Genomic DNA, 22,867 nt, shown 5'->3' with positions numbered 1-22,867 from the left:
ACACCCTTCTCAAACCAGGTATGCGTCCAGCAGTGTTCGTTGCTGTGGCAGTTCGGTGACGCAAGTGCAGAACACGGATGTAGCGATCTTGTGCTGCAGTGGTTATGCGAGGTCTTCCACTTCTGGGCCGGTCATCAGCTGATTGAAACTGCTGGTACCGGGGTGGGGGGGGGGGGGGGGGGGGGGGGGGGGGGGGGGGGGGGGGGGGGTTTGGGTTGGAAGAGTAAACAAAGATAACTGAGTTTAGAAATAAGCAATGATTTAATTATAGCAATTCTACCTAGGGGGTAATAAAACGTTTCATCCATCTATTAATAATTTGTTTAATTTCAAATAATTTATTTTCAAAATTAATGTTGGTAATTTCTTTAATATTTGTTGTGAACTTTATTCCAAGAATCTTAAATATTTTTGGATGCCATTCAAGTTTTAGGTTTGATAAATAGACATCTTTACAATATGTTTTGGAACCTATCCATATAACTTGCGATTTATCATAGTTAATATTCAGGCGAGACATATTTGCAAAGTCATTGAGTACCATAACTGTTATTTCAAACGATGTTTTACTCCCATCCATAATGAATTCGGTTCCATCTGCATATTGTGTCATGAGGAGATTCTGATTATTAAAAGTTGAACCTTTTATACCTGGATTATTCCTAATCATAAGAGCCAGAATCTCTGCACATAATAAAAAAATACACGGAGATATTGGGTCGCCTTGTCTATGTATCTCAAATGTGTTTTGTTTGTATTTACCATGGTTTACATGTACATAGAAACTTGTCATGGTGTACCTGCATGCCTATCATGGTTTATATATAAACTAGTGGTGTAAGCCGTGACAAGTGTGTATGTATTCTATATCACAAGTGTCCATGTAAACCATACGAATTTGTCATGGTTTACATACAGACTTATGATATAGATTACATACAAATCTGTCACGGTTTACATACAAACTTGTCATGGTGAACTTACAGTTTTGTGATTATTTACTTACAATTGTGTAATGGTTTACATACATACTTATCATGGTTTACTTAAATACTTGTCAGTTCTCATGGTTTACATAAAAAAACTTGTCATGTTTTACATACATATTTGACATGATTTACATACATACATGGTACTTGTCATGTTTTTTTTTTCATAATACTTGCCATGGACCACATACAAAGTTGTCATTGTGTAATTACTTACAAGCATGTTATGGTTTACGTACAAACTTGTGGTTTTCATTAAAAAAAATACAAAAATTGTCATGATTTATATACATAATTGTCTTTGTGTACTTACAAACTTGTCATAGTTTACATATATACTTGTCATGATTTCATACAAACTTATCATGGTGTACTTACAAACTTGTCATGGTGTAAGTGTTTACTTACAAAAGTGTTGCTATTGGATGTAGGCCTGTTATTTTGAGGCTTACCTATCTTCCCCGACGTCGGTCTGTTTGGATACATCTGTGATATCCTTTTTTGGTGCCAGCGTCTTCGGTAAGATAAATGGGAATAGTTGAAGCCTAAAAAAAACCCCGGAAACTAATTAATTGCAATCTACCGTTTTTTGGTTGCAATTCCTCTTAAAATCAACCCCGTTGACGAAAGACAAAAGAGTGCTGTGTTGTTGTTTTTTACTGTTTATTTTTACTTCATATTATTGTAAATAAAATGTGTTGAGTGTGTCGTTAAATAAAACATTTCCTTCCTTCCTTCATATTATTGTTTTTATTTTTTTATTTTGGGAGTATGTTATAAATATCATATTATTAGTAGTAACAGTAATAGTAGTAATCGTGGTGGCAGTAGTGGTAGTAGCAGCAGCAGTATTAGTAGTAGTAGTATTAGTAGTAGCAACAGTAGTAGTAGTAGTAGTAGTAGTAGTAGTAGTAGTAGTAGTAGTAGTAGTAGTAGTAGTAGTAGTAGTAGCAACAGTAGTAGTAGTAGTAGTAGTAGTAGCAACAGTAGTAGTAGTAGTATTAGCAAGAGTAGTAGCAACAGTTGTAGTAGTAGTAGCAGCAGCAGTAGTAGTAGTAGTAGTAGCAACAGTAGTAGTAGTAGTAGCAACAGTAGTAGCAAGAGCAGTAGCAACAGTAGTAGTAGTAGTAGTATTAGTAGCAAGAGTAGTAGCAACAGTAGTAGTAGTAGTAGTAGTAGTAGCAGTAGTAGTAGCAACAGTAGTAGTAGTAGCAGCAGCAACAGTAGTAGTAGTAGTAGGAGTAGCAGCAACAGTAGTAGTAGTAGTAGTAGTAGTAGCAACAGTAGTAGTAGTAGTAGTAGTAGCAACAGTAGTAGAAGTAGTAGCAACAGTAGTAGCAAAAGTAGTAGTAGTAGTAGTAGTAGTAGTAGCAGCAGCAAGAGTAGTAGCAACAGTATTATTATTATTATTATTAGTAGTAGTAGTAGTAGTAGAAACAGTAGTAGTAGTAGTAGTAGTAGTAGTAGCAGCAACATTAGTAGTAGTAGTAGTAGTAGTATTAACAAGAGTAGTAGCAACAGTAGTAGTAGTAGTAGTAGTAGCAACAGTAGTAGTAGTAGTAGTAGTAGTAGCAACAGTAGTAGTAGTAGTAGCAACAGTAGTAGTAGCAGTAGTAGCAACAGTAGTACTAGTAGTAGCAGCAACAGTAGTAGTAGTAGTAGTAGTATTAACAAGAGTAGTAGCAACAGTAGTAGTAGTAGTAGTAGCAACAGTAGTAGTAGTAGTAGTAGTAGTAGTAGCAACAGTAGTAGTAGTAGTAGCAACAGTAGTAGTAGCAGTAGTAGTAGTAGAGAAACTAGTAGTAGCAGTAGTAGTAGTAGTAGTAGTAATAACAGTAGTAGTAGTAGTAGTAGCAACAATAGTAGTAGTAGTAGCAACAGTAGTAGTAGTAGTAGTAGTAGTAGTAGCAAGAGTAGTAGTAGTAGCAAGAGTAGTAGTAGTAGTAGCAACAGTAGTAGTAGTAGTATTAGCAAGAGTAGTAGCAAGAGTAGTAGTAGTAGTAGTAGTAGTAGTAGTAGTAATAGCAACAGTAGTAGTAGTGGTAGTAGTAGTAGTAGTAGTAGTAGTAGTAGTAGCAGCAACGGTAGTAGTAGTAGTACCAACAGTAATAGTAGTAGTAGTAGTAATAGTAGTAGTAGCAACAGTAGTAGTAGTAGCAGTAACAGTAGTAGTAGTAGTAGTAGCAAGAGTAGTAGCAACAGTATTATTATTATTATTATTATTAGTAGTAGTAGTAGTAGAAACAGTAGTAGTAGTAGTAGTAGTAGTAGCAGCAACATTATTATTATTATTATTATTATTATTAACAAGAGTAGTAGCAACAGTAGTAGTAGTAGTAGTAGCAACAGTAGTAGTAGTAGTAGTAGTAGTAGTAGTAGCAACAGTAGTAGTAGTAGTAGCAACAGTAGTAGTAGCAGTAGTAGCAACAGTAGTACTAGTAGTAGCAGCAACAGTAGTAGTAGTAGTAGTAGTAGCAACAGTAGTAGAAGTAGTAGCAACAGTAGTAGCAAAAGTAGTAGTAGTAGTAGTAGTAATAGTAGCAGCAGCAAGAGTAGTAGCAACAGTATTATTATTATTATTATTATTAGTAGTAGTAGTAGTAGAAACAGTAGTAGTAGTAGTAGTAGTAGTAGTAGCAGCAACATTAGTAGTAGTAGTAGTAGTAGTAGTATTAACAAGAGTAGTAGCAACAGTAGTAGTAGTAGTAGTAGCAACAGTAGTAGTAGTAGTAGTAGTAGTAGTAGTAGTAGCAACAGTAGTAGTAGTAGTAGCAACAGTAGTAGTAGCAGTAGTAGTAGTAGAGAAACTAGTAGTAGCAGTAGTAGTAGTAGTAGTAGTAATAACAGTAGTAGTAGTAGTAGTAGCAACAATAGTAGTAGTAGTAGCAACAGTAGTAGTAGTAGTAGTAGTAGCAAGAGTAGTAGTAGTAGCAAGAGTAGTAGTAGTAGTAGCAACAGTAGTAGTAGTAGTATTAGCAAGAGTAGTAGCAAGAGTAGTAGTAGTAGTAGTAGTAGTAGTAGTAATAGCAACAGTAGTAGTAGTGGTAGTAGTAGTAGTAGTAGTAGTAGTAGTAGTAGTAGCAGCAACAGTAGTAGTAGTAGTACCAACAGTAATAGTAGTAGTAGTAGTAATAGTAGTAGTAGCAACAGTAGTAGTAGTAGCAGTAACAGTAGTAGTAGTAGTAGTAGTAGCAAGAGTAGTAGCAAGAGTAGTAGTAGTAGTAGTAGCAAAAGTAGTAGTAGTAGTAGTAGTAGTAGCAGCAACAGTAATAGTAGTAGTAGTAGTAATAGCAGTAGTAGTAGGAGTAGTAGCAGTAGTAGTAGTAGTAGTTGTGAACGCTGGTCTATAGACAAAGCACTGGGGTCTTTTGTAACATCTCCAGGACGACAACGAAACGGTCTCAGAGTATTTTTGTTGCAGACAACAGTCGTTATTGTCCAGGACACCCTTACGCTCACAAGTCAGACGCATAAAAAGGCGGACAGAAACAAAAAAAAAGAAACAAAAATGGACCAGAAAATCAAACAAGCAAAATAAACAAACAATAAAACTTATTAGAAAAACATCAACATTATTTCAACTGTGACATCGTAGTTGTAGGAAGCGTTAGGGGCGGGACGTAGGCCAGTGGTACAGCGCTCGTTCGATGCGCGATCGGTGTGGGATCGATTCCCGTCGGTGGGCCCATTGGGCTATTTCTTGTTCAAGCCAGTGCACCTCGACTGGGATATCAAAGGCCATGGTATGTACTACCCTATCTGCTAATCGAAAAGAGTAGCCCATGAAGTGGCGACACCGGGTTTCCTCTTTCAATATCTGTGTCGTCCTTAACCATATGCCTGACGCCATATAACCGTAAATAAAATGTGTTGAGTTTGTCGTTAAATAAAACATTTCCTTCCTTCCATATAACCGTAAACAAAATGTGTTGAGTGCGTCATTAAATAAAACATTTCTTTCTTTCGGAAGTGTTAAACAATTAAAAATAGTCCCTCAAGTTGTGCTAAACTGCTCGCCTAATACGTGGTCAGTGTGCAATTGTCTACCCGTCTTCCCCGACAGTTTACCATTACTGGTATATTAAAGGGCCTGGTATGTGCTGTCCTATCTGTGGGATGGTAGGGGAAGCTTGGAAGAGTTGGACCACGTTTTACATTTTAACGTATTGCACTCTCTGTATTCATGGTCGGTAATTGCTTCATGCAGTTGTGACATATACAGATATTAACATACATATCTGTATCAGCTGATTCCGCATGCATGCCAACTTCTAGAAGGAGCAGGTGATTTTCAAAAGGGTCATTTTGACCCAACTCTCCCTGTAGCTGGCGAGAGTTGGGTCATATGCAAGGAGAGTTGGGGCATTGTTCAACACTGCCAGCCTGGACTGTCCCAACTTTTCCCATTCCCGCCATTTTTAATTTCAACCAAATTTTGATCTTGGGCGGTGACCACGTGGATTTTAAAAAATGCCTTCATGGGAGAGGACTGTCACAGCTATCTCTCAGAATACACCAGAACAATGTTCTGTATACTGTTGAAAAGATATAACATTGCTTACCTTAGAGTAAAAGTCCAAAAATATGGACAACAGCCTGAAATTTTCACTTCCCTTACATCAGTGAAACGATAATGCTTAGTGCTTCAAATAGATGGCAGCACCTGTTCCCAACAACGTGCTATGTCAATGAAATTAGGGGTGGCCCAACTCTCCATGTGGCCCAACTCTCCCAAGCTTCCCCTACATATAAAATATCGTTTAACTATAATGTGAAACTGTAGTGGGTTTCCTTTCTAAGACTGTATGTCATAATAATGTGCTCTAGTGGTGTCGTTAAACAAAACAAACTTTAACAGGCACTTTGATTTCCTTTGGGAACTGATCAACACGTGACTTCTTGATTAGGACTAATACCCCGTTCTCACTTGAACGATTTTCTACGCGAATTCCGTGCGACTACCAAATCGTACAGGGCGTACGGGAGTCACACGGCAGTATGTTGGTGATTCACACAGGTTGTAGGGGTGTCGTGTGTAATTCGGACGGGTTGCATGCTGGTGCGAGTTTTTTCAAATGTAGAAAATTTCCATTCGGCTGTCTCATAGGGGTTGCACAGCAGTCGCACGGTAGTATGATAGATCGCATGGGAATCTGAAGGGAGCCGAGCCGTGCGACTACCAGCAGAAGCCCTGCGACTCCCGTGCAACATCCATCAGACTGCCGGGCAACCTGTACGAATCTCGTGCGGGAAAGGCAGTCGCACGGCATTTGCACAAATGATACTGCGCAGGAAGAAAACTAGGTAATTCGTATGGTAATCACACGGCTGGTGTATATAAAAAAAAATCGTTCAAGCGAGAACTGAGCATAACCGACGCAGGTGGTGTTTTGTGAACGCTGGTCTATAGACATAGAACCGGGATCTTTTGTAACATCTCCACAACGACAACGAGTATTTTCGTCATACACAAAGTCGTTATTGTCCAGAACACACTTTACGTAAGTCAGACGCATACAAAGGCAGACATTATACATTTCAGTAAACCTACACCTTTGTCAAGAGACTGACGCATATACAGTTTCTAGCTTCTATTAAGAATGATTTATAAGACGGGTAAATACGTAGTTTTATTCACGTGCAAAGGGAAGGTCCTTCTGAGTATTTTAAAGTATTAGGGGTGCGATGGCCCGGGGAAAGACATGCATGCATTTCAGAGGTCAAAGGGCCTGAATCTGTCAGGGGGTTTCCGATAAACTGTGAATTCCAGTTGTACAAATTCAAATGTCCAGCCTTCTGAGCACAACAACAGGCAGGGTGAGGTTTTTTGTTTGTTTTTTCTTGTTTGTTTTTTTTGTTGTTTTTTTTGGGGGGGGGGGGGGTCGACCCCCTAAATCCGTCACTGCTTGGTCTCTTTAAACTATTGTTAAGCACAAGTTATATGGTCGAGTCGGGAGAACGAGATTTATCAAAGTAAAAAGGTGCAGAGCTAAACAAAATGCTAGAACGATAAGACAGCAATTTATTTGTGTTCTATCGACGAGCACAATCTCACAAAGCAATTAAAGAAGGGCGATCGTGGTAAAGGCAGAGTTGTGTTATATTAGTTAAAATTAAAGATTGCTTTTTTTTTAACGACACCACTAGAGTATGTACATGTATTAATCTTCGGCTATTGGATTTCAAACATTTAGTTATTTTAACATATATACTCTTAGAGAAGAAACCCTCTACATTTTGAGGAGTACCAAGGCATATTTTATATGTACCAATCCAGACAGGATAGCACAAACCACGGCCTTTGATATAGCAGTCGTGGTGATTGGCTGGGACAAGAAATATCCCAATGGGCCCAGCAACGAGGACCGATCCCAAACAGACCATGCATCAGGCGAATGCTTTACTACTGACTTAAGAAAATAAAATTGTAACGACATCACTAGAACACATTTATTCATTATTTTTCGGTTATTGGATGTAAAATAATTGGAAATGTTTACATAAAATCTTAGGAAACCCGCTACCTTTTACCATTAGTAGCAAGGGATATTTTATATATACCACCCAACATACAGGATAGCACATACCACGGTTTTGATACACCAGTCGTAGTGACAGGCTGGATGATACCAGACCGACAACACTTTACCACTGATAAAAGTACCATCAATGATTGGCTAGTAGATGGAAACTGACTGGTTGCTGTAGAGATCTATGTGAACAATTCGTCGATGATTGGCAAGTACATGAAACTGACTGGTTGCTATAGAGATCTATGTGAACAATTCTGTCTGCGGTAAATACACTTGCCCCCCCCCCCCCCCCTCTCTCTCTCTCTCTCTCTCTCTCTCTCTCTCTCTCTCTCTCTCTCTCTCTCTCTCTCTCTCTCTCTCTCTCTCTCTCTCTCTCTCTCTCTACAGACCAGTAACGATGTTATGCTTCTGTTCTAAATTATTTACCACAATTTTAAACATAAGACTAAATACATTTATTAACGAACATAGAATACTGAGCGAATCCCAAACAGCATTTCGAAAAGGCTGTTCTACTACCGACCATCTATTTAGTATTCACTCTTTAATGGAAATTTTTAAAAATAGGAAAACGAAACTATACTGTGCTTTTATTGATTTTCAAAAGGCCTTTGATATGATCCCCAGGACCTGCTTGTGGCAAAAATTATTAGACAACAATATAAATGGAAAATATTTCAAAATTATTCACAAAATGTATCAAGGTATTAAATCATGCATTTCCACTGACAATATGTACTCGGAACTATTCTCATGCAACATCGGCGTGCGACAAGGTGAAAATTTGTCACATGTCCTATTTTCTTTATACTTAAGTGACCAGGAAACATATCTTCTTAGCGAAAACTGCATTGGGGTCTCTCCTGTTATCAATGATCTCCATATATTTCTTGAAGCTGGCATTTGCTTGCTTTCCCTACTATATGCGGACGGCACAGCCCTTTTAGCAACCAACCCACGTGATTTACAACATTACCACATATACGCCGCTAAATCAGCAGAATCACTAGTATGGTGGGTAATAAAGTTTCCCCTATAATTATATAATTCAGTTTATATTAGAAGAGGTCATTAAATTTAGCGGAAAAGCATATTTTCTCAATTATATATGGCTATTGATTAATGTTGACCGGCCTCGATGGCGTCGTGGTTAGGCCATCGGTCAACAGGCTGGTAGGTGCTGGGTTCGGATCCCAGTCGAGGCATGGGATTTTTAATCCAGATACCGACTCCAAACCCTGGGTGAGTGCTCCGCAAGGCTCAATGGGTAGGTGTAAACCACTTGCACCGACCAGTGATCCATAACTGGTTCAACAAAGGCAATGGTTTGTGCTATCCTGTCTGTGGGAAGAGCAAATAAAAGATCCCTTGCTGCTAATCGGAAAGAGTAGCCCATGAAGTGGGGACAGCGGGTTTCCTCTCAAAATCTGTGTGGTCCTTAACCATATGTCTGACGCCATATAACCGTAAATAAAATGTGTTGAGTGCGTTGTTAAATAAAACATTTCTTTCTTTGATTAATGTCTTTCTGAAAAATTAAGATGTCTGACGTATGACTACCTTATGGAGGGAATCAGGACACCATTCATTCAGCAATGATATAAAGAAATACAATCTCGGCTATAGTCTCTATAGTAATTAATTATAACCATAGACGGTATAAGCTAAATGTGAAATAGAGTGTATTCTTCTAATGCAATGCTGTATAATTAGAGGGATAATCCATTCACTGAAGAATTGTGCCTAATATATAGGAATATTTCTCACTTATTTCGATGGCCATTAAAGACAGCACGGGAGCGGGATGTAACTCAAGCGGTAGCGTGTCCGCCTGTGAAGCGGTCGGTCATCGGATCGATCCTTCTCAGTAGACCCATTTGCAATTTGGGCTAACCAGTGGTCTACAATTAGTTCATCAAAGGCCATTGTATGTGTTGTCCTGCCTGTGGGAAAGTGCATATAAAAGATCCCTTGCTGCTTATCGAAAAGAGTGTCATATGTGGCGGCAGCGGGTTTTCTCTAAAGAAATATGTCAGAATGACCATATGTTTGACGTCCAATAGCCGATGATAACATAAAAATCAATGTGCTCTAGAGGCGTCGTTAAATAAAACAAACTTTACATTTTACTTTTTATTAAAGACAGCACATATGCGTATGATGGAACCAGATTATCGTCCTATATATAACACATTGATATATTTGGAGGGGGGTGAGAAATAGAGAAATAAATTTGCCGGCCGGTGGTTTTATTTCGAAATAAAATTTCCAGGGGTGATTTTATTTCGAAATAGAATCGCCGGTCGGCGATTTCCTAGGAAGGCGGACATATTTCGCAATACCTGTAATACATTATATAGGTGGCGAATATTTTTGGAGGAGGGGAGCGAGAAATAAATCCACTGGCCGGTGGTTTTATTTCGAAATAAAATCTCCAGGGGCGATTTTATTTCGAAATAGAATCGCCGGACGGCGATTTTCTAGGGGGCCGGACATATTTCGCGACACCGGCTCCAACCCATATGAATGCCCCTCTAGGCTTAATGGGTAGGTGTAAGGCCAAATACACCGAGTTTCACCCACTTCACGGGTGCGATTATAGGTGTGTCTCCCGAGTGTATGACCCCAACATGGGGGATGATTACCCGACATGCACTGCAGGTTCCGTGTACCCCGGGCTCGGGTGATACCGAGATATTTCAACTGACTGTAAGCGTGGACCACGGCCCTGTCAAGTAGTCCCATACCGAAATAGAAATACTGCCCACTTGAGACGTGATCAGTCTGGGATCAATCCGTCAGTGCGCCACGCCTCGTACAACAAAGGCCGTGGTATGTGCATATAAAGGATACCTTACTACTAATGGAAACAATGTAGCATATTTCCTCTCTAAGACTATATGTTAAAATTACCAAATGTTTGATATCCAATAGCTGATGGTTAATCTATGAATGTGCTCTAATGGTGTCGTTAAAGAAATTAAAATTTAACATTAATAGCATTAACCTTTCAGAGGAAATTCGCTACATTTTTTCATTAATAGCAAATAACATTAATATGAAAACTCAAATAAGCATTTATTTCCTAAAATGTGACTTTTTTCGTACGTACGAAATTATTTGAAGACAGAATCCAGTTTGGGCTTCTTACAAATATTAAGACGACCAGAAACATATTGAATATACAGACATTGGTATTCTAAAAAAAATAAAAAATAAAATAATATTATATAAGTTTAATAGTAGCAATATTTTATTAATCGGAAACATGTTAAACTGCAACAAACTCAGGAATGTCCCTTTAAGTAAATGCACACTAAATTCACAAATAATAGTTACTTACTGATATTAGCCGTTCACAGCAAAATGATGAGTTTGCGCAAAGAGATAGAATACTGTTTCAAACCGAGCAAGTTGTTTTAGACTGGTGTAGTCTTTGATAGTGACTTTTTGCGGTATATCGGGGTAACTTAAACACGCTGTTGCAAAACAACGTAAACAGATCGTGGCATTAGTGGCAGTGTGCCATGTGACATGAATGTTCTTTTACAAACTGTTTGTATGTACTATGTAATGAGTTCACTATAACAATGTGTTATGATACCAAGCTGAAAGCCTATCGCAAACCAGAACTCGCTAGTATATTCCATGGGACAACATGGCCGTATGCTACAGTATTTTTTCAACTGGTTCTGCATGGCTGCATACTTACATGGTGCGGTGTACCAACTCATATATATATAGTTTGTTGTATGAAGTATTAAAAAACACTTATAAAAATAATAAATACATTTCAATAATGAATTGTCTGTAGAACTTGACAAAAAAAGAAAAAGAAAACACATTAAAAAAACAAACAAACACAATACAGAATAGTGAAGAAATGGTAGACTAGATATAATAGTGATTGGGTAATTAAACACAATATACAATAAGTGAATAAATGGTAGACTAGATATAATAGTGATTGAGTAATTAAACGCAATATTCTATAAGTGAATAAATGGTAGACTAGATATAATAGTGATTGGGTAATTAAACGCAATATTCTATAAGTGAATAAATGGTAGACTAGATATAATAGTGATTGGGTAATTAAACGCAATATTCTATAAGTGAATAAATGGTAGACTAGATATAATAGTGATTGGGTAATTAAACGAATATATTCTATAAGTGAATAAATGGTAGACTAGATATAATAGTGATTGGGTAATTAAACGCAATATTCTATAAGTGAATAAATGGTAGACTAGATATAATAGTGATTGAGTAATTAAACACAATATAGAATAGTGAAGAAATGGTAGACTAGATATAATAGTGATTGGGTAATTAAACACAATATACTATAAGTGAATAAATGGTAGACTAGATATAATAGTGATTGGGTAATTAAACACAATATACAATAAGTGAATAAATGGTAGACTAGATATAATAGTGATTGAGTAATTAAACACAATATAGAATAGTGAAGAAATGGTAGACTAGATATAATAGTGATTGGGTAATTAAACGCAATATACAATAAGTGAATAAATGGTAGACTAGATATAATAGTGATTGGGTAATTAAACGCAATATAGAATAGTGAAGAAATGGTAGACTAGATATAATAGTGATTGGGTAATTAAACGCAATATACAATAAGTGAATAAATGGTAGACTAGATATAATAGTGATTGGGTAATTAAACACAATATACAATAAGTGAATAAATGGTAGACTAGATATAATAGTGATTGGGTAATTAAACGCAATATACAATAAGTGAATAAATGGTAGACTAGATATAATAGTGATTGAGTAATTAAACACAATATACAATAAGTGAATAAATGGTAGACTAGATATAATAGTGATTGGGTAATTAAACACAATATACAATAAGTGAATAAATGGTAGACTAGATATAATAGTGATTGAGTAATTAAACACAATATAGAATAGTGAAGAAATGGTAGACTAGATATAATAGTGATTGGGTAATTAAACACAATATACTATAAGTGAATAAATGGTAGACTAGATATTAAACGCAATATACAATAAGTGAATAAATGGTAGACTAGATATAATAGTGATTGAGTAATTAAACGCAATATACTATAAGTGAATAAATGGTAGACTAGATATAATAGTGATTGAGTAATTAAACACAATATACAATAAGTGAATAAATGGTAGACTAGATATAATAGTGATTGGGTAATTAAACACAATATACAATAAGTGAATAAATGGTAGACTAGATATAATAGTGATTGGGTAATTAAACACAATATACAATAAGTGAATAAATGGTAGACTAGATATAATAGTGATTGAGTAATTAAACGCAATATACAATAAGTGAATAAATGGTAGACTAGATATAATAGTGATTGGGTAATTAAACGCAATATACAATAAGTGAATAAATGGTAGACTAGATATAATAGTGATTGGGTAATTAAACGCAATATACTATAAGTGAATAAATGGTAGACTAGATATAATAGTGATTGGGTAATTAAACACAATATACAATAAGTGAATAAATGGTAGACTAGATATAATAGTGTTTGGGTAATTAAACGCAATATACAATAAGTGAATAAATGGTAGACTAGATATAATAGTGATTGAGTAATTAAACGCAATATACAATAAGTGAATACATGGTAGACTAGATATAATAGTGATTGAGTAATTAAACGCAATATTCTATAAGTGAATAAATGGTAGACTAGATATAATAGTGATTGAGTAATTAAACGCAATATTCTATAAGTGAATAAATGGTAGACTAGATATAATAGTGATTGAGTAATTAAACGCAATATTCTATAAGTGAATAAATGGTAGACTAGATATAACAGTGATTGAGTAATTAAACGCAATATTCTATAAGTGAATAAATGGTAGACTAGATATAACAGTGATTGAGTAATTAAACGCAATATTCTATAAGTGAATAAATGGTAGACTAGATATAATAGTGATTGAGTAATTAAACGCAATATACAATAAGTGAATAAATGGTAGACTAGATATAATAGTGATTGAGTAATTAAACACAATATACAATAAGTGAATAAATGGTAGACTAGATATAATAGTGATTGAGTAATTAAACGCAATATTCTATAAGTGAATAAATGGTAGACTAGATATAATAGTGATTGAGTAATTAAACGCAATATACAATAAGTGAATAAATGGTAGACTAGATATAATAGTGATTGGGTAATTAAACGCAATATACAATAAGTGAATAAATGGTAGACTAGATATAATAGTGATTGAGTAATTAAACGCAATATACAATAAGTGAATAAATGGTAGACTAGATATAATAGTGATTGAGTAATTAAACGCAATATACAATAAGTGAATAAATGGTAGACTAGATATAATAGTGATTGAGTAATTAAACACAATATACAATAAGTGAATAAATGGTAGACTAGATATAATAGTGATTGGGTAATTAAACACAATATACAATAAGTGAATAAATGGTAGACTAGATATAATAGTGATTGGGTAATTAAACACAATATACAATAAGTGAATAAATGGTAGACTAGATATAATAGTGATTGGGTAATTAAACACAATATACAATAAGTGAATAAATGGTAGACTAGATATAATAGTGATTGAGTAATTAAACCCAATATACAATAAGTGAATAAATGGTAGACTAGATATAATAGTGATTGAGTAATTAAACGCAATATACAATAAGTGAATAAATGGTAGACTAGATATAATAGTGATTGGGTAATTAAACGCAATATTCTATAAGTGAATAAATGGTAGACTAGATATAATAGTGATTGGGTAATTAAACGCAATATACTATAAGTGAATAAATGGTAGACTAGATATAATAGTGATTGAGTAACTAAACGCAATATACAATAAGTGAATAAATGGTAGACTAGATATAATAGTGATTGGGTAACTAAACGCAATATTCTGTAAGTGAATAAATGGTAGACTAGATATAATAGTGATTGGGTAATTAAACGCAATATTCTATAAGTGAATAAATGGTAGACTAGATATAATAGTGATTGGGTAATTAAACGCAATATTCTATAAGTGAATAAATGGTAGACTAGATATAATAGTGATTGGGTAATTAAACGCAATATTCTATAAGTGAATAAATGGTAGACTAGATATAATAGTGATTGGGTAATTAAACGCAATATTCTATAAGTGAATAAATGGTAGACTAGATATAATAGTGATTGAGTAATTAAACGCAATATACAATAAGTGAATAAATGGTAGACTAGATATAATAGTGATTGAGTAATTAAACACAATATAGAATAGTGAAGAAATGGTAGACTAGATATAATAGTGATTGGGTAATTAAACACAATATACAATAAGTGAATAAATGGTAGACTAGATATAATAGTGATTGAGTAATTAAACGCAATATTCTATAAGTGAATAAATGGTAGACTAGATATAATAGTGATTGGGTAATTAAACGCAATTTACTATAAGTGAATAAATGGTAGACTAGATATAATAGTGATTGAGTAATTAAACACAATATAGAATAGTGAAGAAATGGTAGACTAGATATAATAGTGATTGGGTAATTAAACGCAATATACAATAAGTGAATAAATGGTAGACTAGATATAATAGTGATTGAGTAATTAAACGCAATATACAATAAGTGAATAAATGGTAGACTAGATATAACAGTGATTGAGTAATTAAACACAATATAGAATAGTGAAGAAATGGTAGACTAGATATAATAGTGATTGGGTAATTAAACACAATATACTATAAGTGAATAAATGGTAGACTAGATATAATAGTGATTGGGTAATTAAACACAATATACAATAAGTGAATAAATGGTAGACTAGATATAATAGTGATTGAGTAATTAAACACAATATAGAATAGTGAAGAAATGGTAGACTAGATATAATAGTGATTGGGTAATTAAACGCAATATACAATAAGTGAATAAATGGTAGACTAGATATAATAGTGATTGGGTAATTAAACGCAATATAGAATAGTGAAGAAATGGTAGACTAGATATAATAGTGATTGGGTAATTAAACGCAATATACAATAAGTGAATAAATGATAGACTAGATATAATAGTGATTGGGTAATTAAACACAATATACAATAAGTGAATAAATGGTAGACTAGATATAATAGTGATTGGGTAATTAAACGCAATATACAATAAGTGAATAAATGGTAGACTAGATATAATAGTGATTGAGTAATTAAACACAATATACAATAAGTGAATAAATGGTAGACTAGATATAATAGTGATTGGGTAATTAAACACAATATACAATAAGTGAATAAATGGTAGACTAGATATAATAGTGATTGAGTAATTAAACACAATATAGAATAGTGAAGAAATGGTAGACTAGATATAATAGTGATTGGGTAATTAAACACAATATACTATAAGTGAATAAATGGTAGACTAGATATTAAACGCAATATACAATAAGTGAATAAATGGTAGACTAGATATAATAGTGATTGAGTAATTAAACGCAATATACTATAAGTGAATAAATGGTAGACTAGATATAATAGTGATTGAGTAATTAAACGCAATATACAATAAGTGAATACATGGTAGACTAGATATAATAGCGATTGAGTAATTAAACGCAATATTCTATAAGTGAATAAATGGTAGACTAGATATAATAGTGATTGAGTAATTAAACGCAATATTCTATAAGTGAATAAATGGTAGACTAGATATAATAGTGATTGAGTAATTAAACGCAATATTCTATAAGTGAATAAATGGTAGACTAGATATAATAGTGATTGAGTAATTAAACGCAATATACAATAAGTGAATAAATGGTAGACTAGATATAATAGTGATTGAGTAATTAAACACAATATACAATAAGTGAATAAATGGTAGACTAGATATAATAGTGATTGAGTAATTAAACGCAATATTCTATAAGTGAATAAATGGTAGACTAGATATAATAGTGATTGAGTAATTAAACGCAATATACAATAAGTGAATAAATGGTAGACTAGATATAATAGTGATTGGGTAATTAAACGCAATATACAATAAGTGAATAAATGGTAGACTAGATATAATAGTGATTGAGTAATTAAACGCAATATACAATAAGTGAATAAATGGTAGACTAGATATAATAGTGATTGAGTAATTAAACGCAATATACAATAAGTGAATAAATGGTAGACTAGATATAATAGTGATTGAGTAATTAAACGCAATATACAATAAGTGAATAAATGGTAGACTAGATATAATAGTGATTGAGTAATTAAACGCAATATACAATAAGTGAATAAATGGTAGACTAGATATAATAGTGATTGAGTAATTAAACGCAATATACAATAAGTGAATAAATGGTAGACTAGATATAATAGTGATTGAGTAATTAAACGCAATATACAATAAGTGAATAAATGGTAGACTAGATATAATAGTGATTGAGTAATTAAACGCAATATACAATAAGTGAATAAATGGTAGACTAGATATAATAGTGATTGAGTAATTAAACGCAATATACAATAAGTGAATAAATGGTAGACTAGATATAATAGTGATTGAGTAATTAAACGCAATATACAATAAGTGAATAAATGGTAGACTAGATATAATAGTGATTGAGTAATTAAACGCAATATACTATAAGTGAATAAATGGTAGACTAGATATAATAGTGATTGAGTAATTAAACACAATATAGAATAGTGAAGAAATGGTAGACTAGATATAATAGTGATTGGGTAATTAAACGCAATATACAATAAGTGAATAAATGGTAGACTAGATATAATAGTGATTGGGTAATTAAACACAATATACAATAAGTGAAGAAATGGTAGACTAGATATAATAGTGATTGAGTAATTAAACGCAATATACTATAAGTGAATAAATGGTAGACTAGATATAATAGTGATTGAGTAATTAAACGCAATATACTATAAGTGAATAAATGGTAGACTAGATATAATAGTGATTGAGTAATTAAACGCAATATACAATAAGTGAATAAATGGTAGACTAGATATAATAGTGATTGGGTAATTAAACACAATATACAATAAGTGAATAAATGGTAGACTAGATATAATAGTGATTGAGTAATTAAACGCAATATACTATAAGTGAATAAATGGTAGACTAGATATAATAGTGATTGAGTAATTAAACACAATATACAATAAGTGAATAAATGGTAGACTAGATATAATAGTGATTGAGTAATTAAACACAATATAGAATAGTGAAGAAATGGTAGACTAGATATAATAGTGATTGGGTAATTAAACACAATATACTATAAGTGAATAAATGGTAGACTAGATATTAAACGCAATATACAATAAGTGAATAAATGGTAGACTAGATATAATAGTGATTGAGTAATTAAACGCAATATACTATAAGTGAATAAATGGTAGACTAGATATAATAGTGATTGAGTAATTAAACACAATATACAATAAGTGAATAAATGGTAGACTAGATATAATAGTGATTGAGTAATTAAACACAATATACAATAAGTGAATAAATGGTAGACTAGATATAATAGTGATTGGGTAATTAAACGCAATATACAATAAGTGAATAAATGGTAGACTAGATATAATAGTGATTGGGTAATTAAACGCAATATACAATAAGTGAATAAATGGTAGACTAGATATAATAGTGATTGAGTAATTAAACGCAATATACAATAAGTGAATAAATGGTAGACTAGATATAATAGTGATTGGGTAATTAAACGCAATATACAATAAGTGAATAAATGGTAGACTAGATATAATAGTGATTGAGTAACTAAACGCAATATACAATAAGTGAATACATGGTAGACTAGATATAATAGTGATTGAGTAATTAAACGCAATATTCTATAAGTGAATAAATGGTAGACTAGATATAATAGTGATTGAGTAATTAAACGCAATATTCTATAAGTGAATAAATGGTAGACTAGATATAATAGTGATTGAGTAATTAAACGCAATATTCTATAAGTGAATAAATGGTAGACTAGATATAATAGTGATTGAGTAATTAAACGCAATATACAATAAGTGAATAAAGGGTAGACTAGATATAATAGTGATTGAGTAATTAAACACAATATACAATAAGTGAATAAATGGTAGACTAGATATAATAGTGATTGAGTAATTAAACGCAATATACTATAAGTGAATAAATGGTAGACTAGATATAATAGTGATTGAGTAATTAAACGCAATATACAATAAGTGAATAAATGGTAGACTAGATATAATAGTGATTGGGTAATTAAACGCAATATACAATAAGTGAATAAATGGTAGACTAGATATAATAGTGATTGAGTAATTAAACGCAATATACAATAAGTGAATAAATGGTAGACTAGATATAATAGTGATTGAGTAATTAAACGCAATATACAATAAGTGAATAAATGGTAGACTAGATATAATAGTGATTGAGTAATTAAACGCAATATACAATAAGTGAATAAATGGTAGACTAGATATAATAGTGATTGAGTAATTAAACGCAATATACAATAAGTGAATAAATGGTAGACTAGATATAATAGTGATTGAGTAATTAAACGCAATATACAATAAGTGAATAAATGGTAGACTAGATATAATAGTGATTGAGTAATTAAACGCAATATACAATAAGTGAATAAATGGTAGACTAGATATAATAGTGATTGAGTAATTAAACGCAATATACAATAAGTGAATAAATGGTAGACTAGATATAATAGTGATTGAGTAATTAAACGCAATATACAATAAGTGAATAAATGGTAGACTAGATATAATAGTGATTGAGTAATTAAACGCAATATACAATAAGTGAATAAATGGTAGACTAGATATAATAGTGATTGAGTAATTAAACGCAATATACTATAAGTGAATAAATGGTAGACTAGATATAATAGTGATTGAGTAATTAAACACAATATAGAATAGTGAAGAAATGGTAGACTAGATATAAATAGTGATTGGGTAATTAAACGCAATATACAATAAGTGAATAAATGGTAGACTAGATATAATAGTGATTGGGTAATTAAACACAATATACAATAAGTGAAGAAATGGTAGACTAGATATAATAGTGATTGAGTAATTAAACGCAATATACTATAAGTGAATAAATGGTAGACTAGATATAATAGTGATTGAGTAATTAAACGCAATATACTATAAGTGAATAAATGGTAGACTAGATATAATAGTGATTGAGTAATTAAACGCAATATACAATAAGTGAATAAATGGTAGACTAGATATAATAGTGATTGGGTAATTAAACACAATATACAATAAGTGAATAAATGGTAGACTAGATATAATAGTGATTGAGTAATTAAACGCAATATACTATAAGTGAATAAATGGTAGACTAGATATAATAGTGATTGAGTAATTAAACACAATATAGAATAGTGAAGAAATGGTAGACTAGATATAATAGTGATTGGGTAATTAAACGCAATATACAATAAGTGAATAAATGGTAGACTAGATATAATAGTGATTGGGTAATTAAACACAATATACAATAAGTGAAGAAATGGTAGACTAGATATAATAGTGATTGAGTAATTAAACGCAATATACTATAAGTGAATAAATGGTAGACTAGATATAATAGTGATTGAGTAATTAAACGCAATATACTATAAGTGAATAAATGGTAGACTAGATATAATAGTGATTGAGTAATTAAACGCAATATACAATAAGTGAATAAATGGTAGACTAGATATAATAGTGATTGGGTAATTAAACGCAATATACAATAAGTGAATAAATGGTAGACTAGATATAATAGTGATTGGGTAATTAAACGCAATATACTATAAGTGAATAAATGGTAGACTAGATATAATAGTGATTGGGTAATTAAACGCAATATACAATAAGTGAAGAAATGGTAGACTAGATATAATAGTGATTGGGTAATTAAACACAATATACAATAAGTGAAGAAATGGTAGACTAGATATAATAGTGATTGAGTAATTAAACGCAATATACAATAAGTGAATAAATGGTTGACTAGATATAATAGTGATTGGGTAATTAAACACAATATACAATAAGTGAAGAAATGGTAGACTAGATATAATAGTGATTGAGTAATTAAACGCAATATACAATAAGTGAAGAAATGGTAGACTAGATATAATAGTGATTGGGTAATTAAACGCAATATACTATAAGTGAATAAATGGTAGACTCTATTGTACTCTCGTCTGTAATCAGACACTTAGCTGAGAGATCTATGGTGACAAGTAAACGAATATTTAAAGGGACATTCCTGAGTTTGCTGCATTGTAAGATGTTTTCGACTAATAAAATATTTCTACGATTAAACTTACATATTAAATATATTTTCTTGTTTAGAATATCAGTGTCTGTATATTCAATGTGTTTCTGATCGTCGTCTTAATATTTGTAAGAAGCCGAAACTGGATTGTGCCTTCAAATAATTTCGGAAAAAAACATTTTTTTAGGAAATAAAATGAAATTTAACCTAGTACAAATATTAGAAAGATCAGAAACACGTTTAATATACAGCCATTAATATTTTATGCAGAAAAATATATTTCATATGTAATTACAATCGTTAAAAAGTCTCTGTTAGTCGATAACATCTTAAAAATTGCAGCAAACTCAGGAATGTCCCTTTAAATATTCAATATCTAATATATTCTGTATCTGATCTCGCTTTGTAGAGTCTACATCTAGTACTAATATTTATATAGATGGTATACATCTCCTATTTATTTGTATGGTCTACATCTGGGATTTGTTTGTTAAATGCAACATCTTATATTTGGGTATTGTCTACATCTGGTATTTAATTGTATATTCAACATCTGGTATTTAATTGTATATTCAACGTCTGGTATTTAATTGTATATTCAATATCTAGTATTTGTATGATCTTTAGTTGGTAATTGTATTAATTGTATTATCTACTTCTAGCATATTGTAGTGGAGTCTACGTCTGGTATTATTTGTATATCTAGTATGTATATGGTCTACATCTGGTATTTAATTGTATATTTAACATCTGGTATTTGTATGATCTACAGTAGAGTCTAAAAAAAGTAAAGTTTGTTTTATTTAACGACGCCACTAGAGCACATTGATTTTTTTTATCTTATCATCGGCTATTGGACGTCAAACATATGGTCATACTGACCCGCTTTGCCACAAAGGCTACTCTTTTACGACAGGCAGCAACGGATCTTTTATTTGCGCTTCCCACAGGCAGGATAGCACAAGCCATGACCTTTGTTGAACCAGTTATGGATCACTGGTCGGTGCAAATGGTTTACACCTACCCATTGAGCCTTGCGGCAGCAGAGTCTACGTCTGGTATTTATTTGTATGATCTACATCTGATATTTATTAGAACGATCTACATTTTGTATTTGTATTGTCTATATCTGGTATGTATTTGTATTATCTACATCTGTTCAGATATATATTTAAATTATGTACATCTGGTATATATTTAAACTGTCTACATCCGGTATATATCTGTATTATCTGCTGGTATGTAAATATCTACATCTGATATTTATTAGTATGGTCTACATCTGGTATTTGTATTGTCTACATCTGGTATGCATTTGTATCATCTACATCTGGTATATATTTAATTATCTACATATGTTATTAATTTATATTGTTTGCATCTGGTATGTATTTGTATCATCTATGTATATCTAGTATATCTACATTTAATTGTCTACATCTGATATTTATTTATATTGTCTACATCTGGATGAAGGTATTCCATTATTTTGAACTTATGCACTCTTTTCCATTTCTTTGGTGAAACTCGGTTTTTTTATTTGTTCATTGTTTTAGATGAAGTGACTGACATGACAGCTGTGGTGGCAATACTCATGACGGATGCCATCAGTGGGGCAGGATATGCTCATCTTTCGTGAACACTTGATATTATCACTGATTTTACATTGATTCATGATTGCATGAGCAAAATTTATTTCAATGGGTAGTTTTGATTTACCGTAGTAAACTAGTCTGGGAGTGGAAGTCCTCTTTTGAACGGTGCCCTGCAACAAGTATGTAATGTCCAATAAAAGATATCCGTGGGAGTGGCTGTCGTCCTATGGATTCAACCACTATTTTGCAAAATACCCATTAGACACCGCATTGTGCAGAGATACGGTCTTGTTTGCAGATAACGGTTTTGTTCAGATTTATTAATATTGTATTTTGGTATGTGTTATCTCG

At 32.5% G+C, this 22,867-nt stretch overlaps 1 protein-coding gene across 1 annotated transcript; it reads right to left on the bottom strand.

Annotated features, from left to right (window-relative positions):
* Window positions 1–1,878: 1,878 nt before the first annotated feature.
* LOC121369406 (mucin-2-like) lies at window positions 1,879–4,272 on the bottom strand (the record flags this gene model as incomplete). The annotated part of the gene is made up of 2 exons (XM_041494492.1): window positions 1,879–3,185; window positions 3,576–4,272. Coding segments are annotated over 2 exons (2,004 nt in total), but the record flags the coding sequence as incomplete, so codon positions are not given.
* Window positions 4,273–22,867: the final 18,595 nt, after the last annotated feature.

Source organism: Gigantopelta aegis, chromosome 3 (assembly GCF_016097555.1).
Source record: "Gigantopelta aegis isolate Gae_Host chromosome 3, Gae_host_genome, whole genome shotgun sequence".
NCBI classification, from domain to species: Eukaryota; Metazoa; Mollusca; class Gastropoda; order Neomphalida; family Peltospiridae; genus Gigantopelta; species Gigantopelta aegis.
The sequence above is the reverse complement of the archived record's forward strand: the minus strand, read 5'-3'. Positions and strand labels throughout refer to the sequence as shown.